Source organism: Micropterus dolomieu, linkage group LG17 (assembly GCF_021292245.1).
Source record: "Micropterus dolomieu isolate WLL.071019.BEF.003 ecotype Adirondacks linkage group LG17, ASM2129224v1, whole genome shotgun sequence".
NCBI lineage: Eukaryota > Metazoa > Chordata > Actinopteri > Centrarchiformes > Centrarchidae > Micropterus > Micropterus dolomieu.
In genome coordinates this window covers 32,230,659-32,245,563 of record NC_060166.1, presented here as the reverse complement: position 1 = coordinate 32,245,563, position 14,905 = coordinate 32,230,659, and the positions used below count along the sequence as shown (strand labels likewise).

The following is a 14,905-nucleotide window of genomic DNA, read 5'->3' as shown; positions in this document are numbered from 1 at the left end:
CACACACACACACACACACATATGCGCGTGTGTTCATGTCTCAGTGCAGCCCTTCCCGGGTCTTCCCAGCAAAAACAAATACCCACCCCACACCAGTCACAAAGCGTCAGCTGTGTGAAAAAGAAAAGAGGGGTTAGGGCGACGGGGGAAGTGCGCCGCAAAACCAACTGACCCCGAATCTCACACATTGAATCTCTCCAACGGTGAGAAGTCAGAGAAACTTTGACCAGAATTACGTGGGTAAATCCCACGACTAAATCAATAGGATTAACCCTTTAAATTCCATACAACGACTTACAGATTCAGCCACGTTGTTTGGATTACTTCCACTGGATCGCCACTCACTCTGGCAGGAATTGCTTCTTTCTTTCAGCTTAACCAAAATTTCACAAACAGCAGGGATAAAACACACCCTTGGCGATGTGGGGCAAATCCAATCAGTTTCATCCCCCGTCTACTTTCATCGCATATTGGGCACATTCTATTCAAACATGGGACTTCCATTTAATCTTGACTTGAACCCACTTGTTATAAAATATCTGATTGAGCTTATGAATCACTCATTACTCAAATTAAGAAAGGCTTTAATTAAACTAATTTAGTAGACAATATGATCTTTAACACATTATGGAGCTTTTAATTTAATTTACTGTTTTATGTGTCATAATATTCTTACAATTATTCAACAGGCAACACATTTTTTTGAAGATAGCTTTAATGGAGAATAGAGTTGGTTTTGGGGGGTCCACTGGCTTCCCGCATAGAAACAGAAAAAAGGCCTAATGAGCTGTAAAAAATTGAATGAACTTTTATTTGCACAAGTCTTTTCTTCCAGCGAGCAGCCCCGATGTGCCTAAACAGAACTTCAGCCAAGAACACTATTTCAAGGCTAACTACAATCACCCTTGGAACATAGCCTTCTTCAGGAACAGCATGACCCTGTGCAAACTCCCATCCCCCGCAGGGTCCACATGTAAATGCCCATTTCCCCTTGTTCCTATTTACATTTAGTCTGTTATTTTCCCTTGCAAATTTTTTTTCCACGACTTAGGAAGAAAGGTAAAATCCTTAAACCCATTCTGCAGAACAATTTGAAACTTGGCATCCTGAAGGGTATGAGGATTTTCCAGTGGTATTAAACAGCCTCAGCATCAAGTTTCTCATTCCAACATTTGTTCCTCTTTAGCTTCTATTTTCAGTTTCATAATGCTGACAAAGAAGGTACACAGTGCCGGGAACAACTGCAAGCTCTTGTATCCATCTCAAATAAATATTTACAATGCTAGTGCTCTATGTGAACAGAACATATGGTTAAAGTGGGGGAAGAAATTTAACTCAGATACATCAACAACGGCAGGAAAATGCACTGTTCTGTCTCACCCATCTGTGAGACTATGAGCTGTGTGAGTGCAGGGTCAGTGAGTGGGTGTTCTTGTGGCCACTTATATCTGCATAACTTATAATCATATAAATTTTTTAAGTCATATTTTCGACATGTAGGCGGGAGAGGGGGGAACCCTTGAGCCCCCGACCTTCTGTTTCTCCGGCCTGACGTGACATTTGGCATCTTCATGGCTCAACTGACAATTGCTGTGAACTACAAAATGGCCCCGCGTGATTCCTTCACTGGTATCAAAGCCCTCTCCACATTCCTGACTGGTTAATTCAACTTGCAAACCCGTAGCCAAGCAAGACGTATGCTGACAGAATGGAAGCCCCCATGTGGAAACCCCTGGCAAAGTTATTCAGCTGGAAGAGGCAAGAAGAAGTGAGGAGCAGGAGGAGAGAGGTGGGTACAGCAGGCGTTTTATATGCAACTATTCTGCTTCAATGACAAATAAATAGTAACCCAAAGAAAATGTCAACGCCAACTTGATCAAGGTCAGCGATGACCTGGATTGCTCTATAAACTTAACCAAAGATTTCTTGTTTTCTAAATTTAACCATAGCTGAACATAATTTCAGTTACTATGACAGTCTTCTCCTAACCTAAAACCCATATTTTACTTATCGTGTGTTCTCAACTGTGAACATTTTGCAAATCTGGAGATGTGATCAGCCTGCCTGTTTCTTAAGAACAATGTCCACCGGGAAACATTACTTGTCTCTCCAAATATAATAAAATAGGTAAATGTAGAACCGCTGCAAATGAACATGTTCTGTAGAAGATGTTAGAGCCCAACTAACATTACAGAAATACTGGTGTCACCATTTATGTTGGCACATAAAAAGAAACTCAAGTGCATTCAATTGGAGCTATAAAGGCTTTATCGGATGCATTTTTATTTATTTTTATTTATATTTGACCTATATATATATATATATTATTTATATTTGACCTATATATATATATATAATGTCAAATTCCATGTATTTAATTCATTTAAATACATGGAATTTGACATTTTTTAATAAAATCAATCAATTATCTTATATTTGCAGTCATCTTTAACAATAACATTTATTCTTCAACTGTAAAATATCCTACTTTAGACATATCTTTAGTGTAACATTGCCTAAAAAGCAACAGAATAGAATAAAAATTAGGTTTACTGCCAGGTACATTTTCACATAAAAGGAATTTACCTTGGCATGTTGGTGCTTAAACATATAAACATAAATATAAAAATATAAATATAGGTGATATATCGTTAAAGAAATATTTCAAATATCAACAGCAGCCATACACTGGGTAGGCTCTAGAAGATACAAAGGATGGAGGGTACCTGTACTTCCCCCTTTAGTCCATGTTCATATAAGCTTCTCCTAATAAATATGAGGTATGAAAAGAACATAATTTAATGCATGTTTCCCTTGTTTTCTTCATTTTAATAGCATACCATGTACTGTACTGCTTTTAGAAGAATAAATATAGTTCAGTCACAGCACAGCTGTCGTATACATTCAAGTCAATAGTTTAAATAGGTGTGGTGCTGACGCAGGCTCTGTCTCTGAGTATAAAGGGATAAATAGAACCCCTTCCCCGCTCTGAGGTGGGGCTAGTGGTTGGATTACTCAAACACCCACCCACCTCTTTTTCAAAGACATTTAAACACATAATCTACTGATAGCCACATGCACTGCGATGCCAGTTGAAAAAAAGAGAGGGCATACAGGAAGGCCATTTGGCGCACCTGACTTTCTGAAAACAATGCAACATTGAAGTGAAATTCATCCAGGCTTGAAACTGGGGAATCAATAGCAGACTACATTAGCTGCTTTGGCATAGACCCTACTAACAAAATGGACAGATCAATGCCAAACTGCAGGCCATCTCTGTGTTTATCTTCATCTCGTTCACAGCAAAGTTAAACCATGTGCACTAAAAAACAGGCCAAATGAAGAATTTCCACCACACATGTAGGCTGACCTCAATCTCAGTATAATGACAAGCACAGGGAAACTATCATGTCAGCTGTGGCGCGGGTGGAGTGAAGAAATAGCTGAAATATTCTCAGAAATGTTCACATGTAAGAAATAGAAATCCTTTGGAATTGAGCAATTATCTTTAAAGTCGATCACTGCAGGCATCTGTGCAAACATAAATGAAAGATGCATACTGGGAGAAATATGACAGACACAGAGCTGACCTGTTATCAGTCATATTTTGCTAGTCTGCCTGCACAGGACGAGGGCACTAAGGAGCTTTGCTCCAAGCTGCAGCACACTGGAAGCTTAACTATATGTCAGGGAGAATAAATAAACCTGTGTTTGTGTTTTCTAAGCAGCCTCCCCCCGCTCTTATACCACCTCCGCCACTGCTGGTATTGCCCCCCCCCCCCCCCCCCCCCCCCCCCCCCCTCAACCCCTCCAACCGCTCCCATTTACAACCACGCTGTTGCTTTGAAGCACAGTCAGCTCCCGGAGAGATATCAGTGCAGAATATTAAATGAGCGAACACCATCACTCATTAAAAAGGGAAACATTTCATGAAACAAACCCCCTTTTGTATCAAGTGCTACGACTCTCAGCAAGCACCGTCCTCAAAGGCAGTACGAGGAGAAGGGAGAGAGAGGGGAAACGACAGAAGAGAGATGGGGGGGGGGGGTTACACCTAAGTTTGCAGAAAGTAAAAGAGAAAAATGTTCTGGCAGGATATTAGCTCTGAGGCTTGTCAAAGCCCAGGTGCTGTGTGACAATGACGGAAATTTCGATACTACTTTGATTTTGAACGTTTTGTAACAAAAAATTTAAACCATTGAAAAATTTTAGAAATGTTAAATTTTTTCATTTGAGTGTGTTCTGCAAGCTAATATTCCATTTCAGCTTCACCCCTGCAGGGTATTTATCAGTGGATGGCATGTGCAGTGGGTGAGCTGGAAGGCTTGTAATGGGATTGACGGATATGGTTTCTGAAGGCGGTACGGATGTTTTCAGTCAGAAGTTGGAGACAGTTTGTGCATATATTCAATGTCTTATAAGTTGACCTGTTTATGGTCACAAATTTAGAAAAATGCTCTTTGCAGGATGGAAAAGCCACTTATTCAGCAGACGAGTGTCAAAAACACAAGACATCTATAGTGAAACCGAGTAAAATGGCTCTTTCAAATACTTAAGGCAGGAAGAAAGAAACTCCGACTTGACTTTGACAAATGAAATCTACTTAGGATTACTGAACAATTAATTAGTATTACTTCTTGACAATGGAATAAAATAATGGAAAAACATGAGAATGACACTGTTGTCAGGGGGAAGCTTCTATCAATTATTTAATTTAAGGCCTATACTTACCCAATACATTAGCCAGCTGATATATTGGTCTGACCCGACATACTGTAAGAGGCAGACCTGCAGGACAGCTCTTGTCAACAGACTGCTCAAGTCAGCATAAAATTCAACTGACTCAAACAGCTGAAAACATGGAAACAGCAACTAGTGAATACCAGTCCACCTTAACTCAATACAAAGAAGAATTTGGCTTAAATAGTGAACCAAGACGAGCGCACAATGTAACAAAACTTCAAAGCTAATCAAGCCAATAGGGTAACAGAAAATGCATGTATTTTTTCTATGACACTCTGGCTTGATCGTTTTTCTGCAGCACTAGTCAAGTCAAAATGCAGTTACCACGACAGACTTCCCATTTCCCCCTTTATTATTAGACTCAGCAGGTTGTTCACTGACTGGTTATCAAGCCTTCTTTGCTTCTTAATGGAGGCACATCAGCCCGGCTGCCTGTTTCAAAGTGATTTGTTCAGGCAGTCACACATGGGGGTGGGGACAGCACTTATCAGATCTGCTTTATTTTAAAGACATACAATCTGAGTGGCAAGACCAGAAGTTATCAACCCTCTCAATACCAGATCAGCCTCTAACTAAATGACCGATTTGTAAGCTCAGGCACAATGAGCAAAAATTGTATTCCCATATGGTTTCCTTTTTTAAACAGGCAAAGCAGAAAATATAAGACGACTGCAAACGATAACTGAAATTATGCATTAAAAGGCTGAATTCCTTTCAAATAGCAGCTTGAAAAACACAGAAATGGATGCAGTTCCTGTGACAAAATAAATATGATTTGTCTTTAACTGAAATGGCTGATTACAGCCAGGTAGTAACTATAGTAACTGAGCACTAAAGAAGAAATAGTGCAACAAAACTCTCCTAGCTAGTGGCAAGCCAAGACAGTGTCATATAAAAACCAGACTGTCAGAATCCCTCCAACATGAGGGAAATTATTTACTTTTTCTTCAGAGAAGACTTACATCAACTCAGGAACCATAATAAGCCTATTCTAAGATACTGGAACAGCTATCTGACAAATTGCAAGAGAAATGTGGAACAAGTGTAGTCAGTCAATGCCATTCTCATTCTCAAGAGCAGAACAGGAATTTAACCATTTAATCCCTTGACAAGGATCGGCTAAATAGAAAGAAAAAGACTCGACAGATTAATGCCAAATCAGAAAAGCTCAGGGCGAGATTTGATCCCCTTTATTGATTTTCCTTACTTTGCTGATTCTGCGATTTGAGTTGAAACAGAGAAGAATTTCAAGGATTTAAAGCATTGCAGCTGCAGTTTGCTGATAAACGTGTTTTCCATTCTGATCCAATATGGTGACAGAAAGTAACAGAGCAGGAGAGGACACCTAACAGACACTCAATACAAAAAAACTCAACAAATGAAAACACTGCATATTATGATACTGAACTGCATGTTCTAACAAAACAAGCAATATGGTAACCTTAGACAGCCCGTGTCTAGGACAAATTTGTGATACTTGTGATATTTGACTAAACTTCCTGATTCCCTAAAATAGCTTAATACAGTGACAGGGGGATCAGATCCAAACTATTTTATCATCACAGAGACATACAGCAGAGCTGAATGTGTCAAAATCCTGCACCTACAGACTCTAAAAAATGCTAGAGGTGAACTTAATTTAACATTCATTCAGTCTTTAATACTATTTACTGCAGTCTTCTGCACGCAGAGAACACTCCATTTTGTCATAACCTTTCTATTATTTAGGTTCAGTGCTTATCATCATGTTTTATTCATCTATTTTGTGTTAGGCAGCCTTTATGCAGAGACCACAGGGGCTGGAAATGTGCATCAAGAACTTCCAAAGAAAACTGAGAATGTGCCTCAGTATGGAACAAAACTTAGCTAATTCAAATATTTTGCCAAAGAAAGAAAAAATCACTTGCGGCCTCTAAAATGAATGAAGGGCCACTCCATTTCAAGAATCATAGCAGACAAAAAAAAACCTACGCTATACTGAGACATTTCACGCAATGTTTTGAGAAGGATTTGCTAAAGAGCTGACAGCAGAACCACAATGAGCTAAATGCTCAAAGAGATGAAGTTTGAGTGGCCAAGTGCCTCCATTAGTTCCTATGGCAAAAGCGAAGCTTAATCTCCTGTCAGCTCCCCTCAAGCTGGTCTCCAAGGACTCTGAGTTCTCTCTCCCATCCATCACCTCAGCAGGGACCAAAGGCAGACTCCCCAAAGGAATGAGGATCAGAGCAATTTGCATTCACACTCAAACCATCAAGGCCTAACAATCCCATAGTGACTCTCTCCATTTCACTATATCACAACTGTCATACAAATAAAATGCAAAATGCCACAGACCAGCAATTAGTTTTCATCAAAAGAGAGGAAGAAATTAGCCAAGTCAAAATGCTAATTACAATGCTCCAAAGGGGCAGCAGTATTCCTTCCATCTAAAGAAACATTTTCCAGGCTTTTTCAGTGCTCAACATCAAACAGCTTTTTCAACTCTATTTATGAACATGCCTGCAATTTTCCCCAGACCCCCTGCATGTCCATCCATCCATCCATCGTCAACCGCTTATCCTGCGTACAGGGTCGCGGGGGGCTGGAGCCAATCCCAGCTTACATTGGGTGAAAGGCGGGGTACACCCTGGACAGGTCGCCAGTCCATCGCAGGGCCAACCCCCTGCATGTAGTATGTGAAATTTTGTACACTAAAGGTAGACTTCAATGTGCAACAAATGAGTCTGAAAAACAAATACACACTGCAGCAGCACAGCATGAGATGGTTTCTCATGAATTAAAATGAACTGTGGTCTGTCAAGCTTAGGTGACAAGCTTGTACATAAAAATCAGGCAGTTAGCTGCACAATTAACCCTAAAGAGTCAAAAAAATAAAGCTGTCTATCAAAGCAAAACAGGAAACATCACCCGTGGTTCATATCTCTCGGGGGACATCACATGAGAATCAAACAGTTAAAGTGATACACAAGCCAATGCAGGTGTACTGTCATATGAGTAGATACGAGAAGCCTACTACTAAACATTCTAGAGAAACTCATATGAGAGGCTGCTTGGAATGACTGACAGAACTGAACAACAGGGGTCTCCAGGAGAATGATTTCAGCGTGCATGCTGCCAAGTTATTACAAAGATTATAATTCACAGCTAAACAATTTCCCTTCCTGAATAATAGTACATTCAAAGTTGATGCTCGTACACCATTCAGCTTTCATTTCCCAAATGTTTAATCCAACTAAGATGAGGAATTAGAGCTGGAAAATCTCTTTATCCCACCTCTGAGAGTGATATCTATATGGGTTCGTTCAGCAACAGGACCCAAGGATGGAGCCAAGCCATAAACAACCACCTGGTTGCTAATTCAATTCACACTCAATTAAATATCAGTCTGGAATACTGGAGAGACTGAGTGCTAATATAAGAAAGGAGGAACAGAGCTGCTGTTATTATTCACAGATCCATTATTCTCAATGTTCCTTTCTGATAATCTATTTGGCGAGCAGCTCGGAATATTTTCTGTTTATGAATTTGGCACTCCTGTGTTTTCTACAAATGGTTATTATAATGACAAGCACAAATGGCTTTCCCTAATGGGTAACTGCAACAGGGTTTGCTGCTACTTGCATTTGTTAAGGCCATTCCCCCACTTGTTTGTGCTTTGGTAATGAGGGAAGAGTCTGGAACATGTTGTATATCAATTAGAACATCAAAGACTGTGGGCATTTATGGCAATGCCCTTTAACCTCAGGGCAAAAGACCAAATTCTTGTTTTTGCATGTCAAAAGAAATGGGTCTAAACATCTGCTGAAATAAAAAAATTTCCAAGCCCTCCCATTCATGAAGATGTCTGAAAGCATGAATTATGCAGTCACTTTGGTTTTAATAAACTACAGCAGTGAAACAAAGAAAAAAAATTCAAAATGCATTCAAAATGTGTAATTAGATTTAGAAATCTATTTTAATCTCCTGCTTTCCTCAAATGAGACATTTCCAGAATGCTTTAAGTGTAATTTTTGAGACATTTTTCATTCACTTGACTGAACAGCTTCAAAAGATTTCCACTGTGAATCCCAAGGGAACCAGTTAATCCTGATCTTCTCCACAAGCAAAGAGATCATCTCAATGTAAATCAGTTGGGGCTTTTGATCAAAGTATTGAATCAGTCTTAAACACATGACGCCATAAGGAACCTCACTGCGAACAAGGTCAACATATTGGTTGTTCCTGAGCTCGAGGGAGGTGAAAAAACACATCCCAGATGTGACAAAATATTGGCCTAGAAGAGAATTTTCAGACTAGACCAGAAAAGGATCACCAAAACATCACATTAAGTAAACATGTCGATTCTGCAGTCTGTCAGAGAAAACAAGGATGTCAGTGCCATTCAAAACATGATCTTACATTTCTTGACCACACTTGACCCTTGTCCATTCCTTTCTTAAAATATGGGCGCCAGACAGAATTTACTTGTCTAAGATGTAAACAAACCAGTAAACTTTCAGCTAAGCCTTAAATCCTTTTGCATAATGGATCACATGCACAAACACACACACAGAGGGCGTAGATTGATGTTTTTTTGTTGCTGGCTTGTTTGTTTTCCAATTAGAAGGTTGTCGATATAACCAGAATAATGATGCCCCTTCCAATAAGTGTCAAATATACTTATTAAGCACATTTAAAATATTAGGCCCACTTTGGGATGTTTTAATGTCAGGATGATCAATGTCAACTTATCACTCCATTTATCAACCACCAGTGCTTCCCTCAACACATCATCCTCCGCCCACAACACACACACTCCATCTCTGTCTCCTAAGATCTATTATGTATTCAGAACAATTTCTCAAAGTAAGACCGGAGCCAAAGACAAGTGTCATCATATCCTGAGTCACTCTTCCTCAGAAAACATCATGATTGAATGTGAAAACAGCAATTCCCTGTGGATGTCGTTCACATTTTGACAGTGTCTTTACATTCTAATTATTTACAATATTCAACTAACTGGCAGAAGCGGGGTATAACAGACCACAGACTTCAGTGATCATCCAGGAGCTCTCTGTGGCTCCGAGTTGCCATTACAATGAGATATTGGAAAACTTGGAGACTGCTGGCCTATACGGGTTCGCACATATCGCCATCTGCCTGCTGCCCGGGTAAGTTCATTATTTTGCAGCCAAATAAGTATTCTGCAGCCGTTTTTGTGAGGGTTTGATTCTAAGACATGGAACACTTTTCAATTTTCTCTCCCTCACTGGTGCACATCTTGTTGCAAAACACACACCAGACACTCAAATCGACGCAACCATTCATGCATTTATTAAGTGTGTATTATTGCAAAACAGCACGCAGCACACACACTATGGAGCAGGGAGGTGATGATAAAATAAGGCAGACATGTCTCAGATGATTCCCTGCTGAAGTCTATTTCCGAGGGCTTACCTTGGACATGCAGTGCTAACAGGAGTATCCACATCCCCACACACATCGCCATGGCTCCTCAACTATCCGGAATCTCGTGCGATAACGTGAGTGTGGACGAATAGTGCTCACTCGAGAAGACAAAGACCAAGCATGTAACTTCTGCAAATCCCACTTCGGCCCGAACTAGTCTATCTCCCTCAATGAGCAGTAGGACACTTTGGCAAAACTAAAGGATCTGTGGTGCGCTCTTCCGTACCAAAGCATCAATTTCACGTCTGCGGCGATTCCCTGGCTGGCGGAGAGTTTGCACTAAGTAGAACCTGGAAGGATCTCCAAAATGAGATCCAGGCGGCTGCAGATTTGCCGTGATGATGGAGTCTTTTAGGGAACAACAGACGAGGAGATCAAGGACAGTTGCGTTCTTGTCAAAGCAGCTCTTCTAGTTTAACCATCTAGCCTTTGTTGCTCCATCCACCGCAGCGGGTGCAGAACTCTCTCTCCCCCTTCCAGGATTGTGGATCAGAGGTAAAGTGGGCGGGATGTCCTCGATCGATGCTGCGCTGGAAAGTTTCCAACACTTGGGAGAGTTCCTCCGGAGAAATATCGCTTTTTTCCCCTCCGTCTACAAAACTGACACAGCACCTAACAGATCATTTGCTGGCACCGTGCCTGTTTTAGTTGCTCAAGTTCCCGGTTCTCCCTGTTTGCAGCCACGGCCAGCCGAAGAGATCAGCACACCAGGCTGGGTAAGTTGCTGTAACTCTGGAAATGGTGGGATGTGGCCCCCTTTGCTCGTTCTTTTTTGGATAATACAGTTTAGCTTTATCCTGCTATGCGTACCGCCCCGCTGATCTGCCACCACAGTGTGTTGCTGACTATCGCTGACGCTTTGGGAGAGATCGGGATCGGGTGACGTTGTGCAAGGGAGGAGCCTGGATTGTCCTGCAAAATGCAAAGCATCGCCTGGAAAAGATAAAAGAAACAGCAGCCTGGTAGTCTGCGATGAAGTGATCGCCAAACTTTTCTTGCACGTCGAGGGTGTTTAATCACCCCTTCCGAGCAGAAGGTGATACAAGTAAAAACTAGTTTAGGAGAATATATTTAGATCCGACGAGACTGAGTAAGGATGTGAGAAAAGAACAGTAACACAGCGTGTATGGTCATGTTGAAGTGAAACAATTTAATGTGAAACACCACTCACATGATGAAATCTCACATGACCCACAGAGTTACCGAAACCCTGGAGACTGAAGGGAAACGAGAATCACAATTAGAACCAAAAATTACCTTGTGGTGCCTTATACAAAGGTTAAAAGTTGACCTTATATGTAGAGGAAGCTGCCTACATTTTTACTTTGTCAATTTAACCTATTTTCTCCTCCATATCCAATGACCAAAAGAGCATGCATATCACATTTTGAGAACCACCTTGAAGGCAGGTGGGGCACTGGCATTGAAACCCAAAAACGAAACAGCATCATGAATTGATTATTACATCACTAACTACAAATTAGTTGATTAAGTGAGAAAGAATAGTATTGTTTAATTGCAGGGCACCATCAAGAGTCCCCTAAATGACACCTGCAGCATCCCAGAACTCATGTGAACCACAAGTCTAACAAATAAGTCAGGGTGGGGATGTAAAGGTTAAGATATAGTCACCTTTAAAGAGTGAAGTAATGTTTTGTAAATTAAAAATAGGGTAAGTGACACTGGAGGATCTTTGAGGAAGTCATTAAAACATTTTCCTTTCATCTTCAACTATATACAGTATGTTGCACATGTGTGTGCATGTGCATTTTTTACCTCATGAGCAATCTGTGTGAGCAGACTAACCGTGCCCAGCCCTCCTTTTCCTTCCTTCCTTCCTCCTCACTCCTCTGCCTGTTCATCCTTTTCTCCAGAAGCAACCAAACAGGATCAGACCTATAAGGCTGCTACCAGCAAATTAATGGAATGGGAGGATGACTGTGATAACACTTCCCTCTTGTGGACAGTAGGTCTTCAGATAATTACAATAGACTATATACACACACACACACACACACAGATATATACACTGAACAAAAGGCAACACTTTCTTTATGTACACAAAAGGCCTATTTCTCTCAAATATTGTTCACAAATCTGTCAAAATCTGTGTCAGTGAGCACTTTTCCTTTGCCGAGATAGTCCATCCACCTCACAGGTGTGGCATATCAAAATGCTGATCAGACAGCATGGGTATTACACAGGTGTGCCTAAGGCTGGCCACAATAAAAGGCCACTCAGAAATGGGCAGTTCCATCACACAGCACAATGCCACAGATGTCGCAAGTTTTGAGGGAGCGTGCAATTGGCATGCTGACTGCAGGAATGTCCACCAGAGCTGTTGCCTGTGAATTGAATGTTCATTTCTCTACTATAAGCCGTCTCCAAAGACGTTTCAGAGAATTTGGCAGTACATCCAACCGGCCTCACAACCGCAGACCCCGTGTAATTACACCAGCCCACGACCTCCACATCAAAGAATTTCTGCACAAACTGTCAGGAACCGTCTCAGGGAAGCTCATCTGCATGCTCGTCGTCCTCATCGGGATCTCGACCTGACTGCAACTTCGCACAGCCATTGAAGAGTGGACAACATTCCACAGACCACAGTCAACAACCTGATCGACTCTATGCGAAGGAGATATGTTGCACTGCGTGAGGAAAATGGTGGTCACACCAGATACTGACTGGTTTCCAGATGCCCCCGGACCCCCTCAATACAGTGAAACTGCAAATTTTCGAGTGGCCTTTTATTGTGGCCAGCCTAAGACACACCTGTGCAATACCCATGCTGTCTGATCAGCATCTTGATATGCCACACCTGTGAGGTGGATGGATTTGGATTTTTTTTGACAGATTTGTGAACAATATTTGAGAGAAATAGGCCTTTTGTGTAGATCTTTTCAGCTCATGATGAATGGGGGCACAAACAAGAGTGTTGCGTTTATAACTTTGTTCAGTGTATATATATATATATATATATAGTCTGTTGTGACTGTGTTGTTCTGAGTTTGAAGGTTTGCATGTGGTCAAAATCCAGTGTTATCTGCTGAATAGTAAGAGAAATTACCTGGCCAATAGTGTACCAGTAGTAGAGAAACATAAATCATACTGTAGTAGGTGGAAAACTGTCCTGCAACATACACTATCCTTCAAACTAGAAAATGATCTGAGTGAAGGATGTGCAGTAAATAAACATGCCTACATCAGTAATAAAAGCAGACTAGTGCATTCATACTGGCAGCCTTCAGATAAACTCAAAGAATATCATTTTGTTTTGTAAAATACAAAGCTGCAAAGAAAAACAAAAGCACTGCTGCTTGAAAATCTGTACGCCTATCCCAAAGAAATGGTTTTAGCCAATTGAATCATGTCAAGTGAATGTACTACGTAGTTTGCAGCTGAAATCTATTACTGTCTATTGACTGTTTATTGGGTATCACGAAAGATAGCAGTATTTCCAGAGCTATGAATTACATATTCAGAATGAATTAAAAACATAAATTTTACACTACATTTTACTATTTGGAAGATAATCGCTTTACTTCATAAACCTTGAAAGGGGAGTGAGGCAGCAGCCTGGAGCTATTGAGAGATGGATAGTAGTCAAATTTGGACAGCTGGAAGGTCACATTAGGTCTTCTCCTTCAAAGACAACTTTCTTAAATGTGCCATTTAGCAATGCACTTAACAAGTAACTGCTCTAGTGCATTGGTCAGCAGTGGTTGCAATCACAGTGAGTGTGTGAGGCAGTTTAGGTTGGAATCTCGGCATCCTGGCAAAAACCTACCATACTCAGACAAACTTTCTATGACAGACAACTGTGATGATGCATTTCACTGCAGACAGAGAGTAGCTGATGACAAATTACTAATGTATTTTTATTTTATTTTAAATATAGCGGCAGTGATAAACTATAAGCAACTTTCTTAGTTTCCACAATGAATACAGAAGTAGACTCCATGTCGAACATTGCATTACATGTAAAAATGATCACATTTATCATGTCCTAATAAGATCTAATTTGATGATATATGACCTAATTTCATTATTTTTAAATGTGTTCTTATTTTGAAAATCTCAATGCTGTTTTAAGGATTCTTGTTCACAGTTTTAGGGGGAAATTATAAGAAAATCAAATTCATTACAACCACACATAACTAAATATGGGAACATTTCTTAAACAAAAGTCATGTAGACAAACATCCTAAATCACTTACAATATGTCATATATCAATAAATATGACACAGGGTGTGAGTCTAGTCTGCCTTTGTCCCAAATTCTGTCATCACCTTGACCAGTGATGCAAACACTGATTTATAAAACACGACATCTGTTGTATTGGTGACCTAATGTATGGTCACAAACTTGCAATTGTGAGCACAAAAATTATGGCAGAACTCTTTGGCAAAGTGCTGAAGAGCAAAACAGAAACCGGGTTTTCAGCAGTCCAGAATAGCATGAAATCTGCATTGGGCCTGACCCAAGTCTGCTTCCCTGGAGAGCAGACAATTCTTTTGATCCAGAACTGTTAGTTTTCCTGGCCTAAATAACATGTGATAGAGAAATCTATGGCCTATAGAAACCTGTCCTCTGTATTTGTTTTGAACAAAGACAGATGTACAATGTTAAATTATATTTAACGTTGATCTCTTAACATGAAAATCTTACAAAATATGATCCTCAGGCAGAAAGCAGACTTCATCCTGAATG

At 40.5% G+C, this 14,905-nt stretch overlaps 1 protein-coding gene across 1 annotated transcript in view; it reads right to left on the bottom strand.

Moving 5' to 3' along the window:
- Positions 1-11,030, bottom strand: part of nectin1b (nectin cell adhesion molecule 1b) — a 77,740-nt gene extending 66,710 nt beyond the window's left edge. Inside the window, exon 1 of the mRNA XM_046073266.1 lies at positions 10,180-11,030. Within this exon, the coding sequence (XP_045929222.1) occupies positions 10,180-10,231 (52 nt within the window). The 5' untranslated portion in view covers positions 10,232-11,030. The remainder of the gene's footprint in view (positions 1-10,179) is intronic.
- Between the last annotated feature and the right edge of the window lie 3,875 nt (positions 11,031-14,905).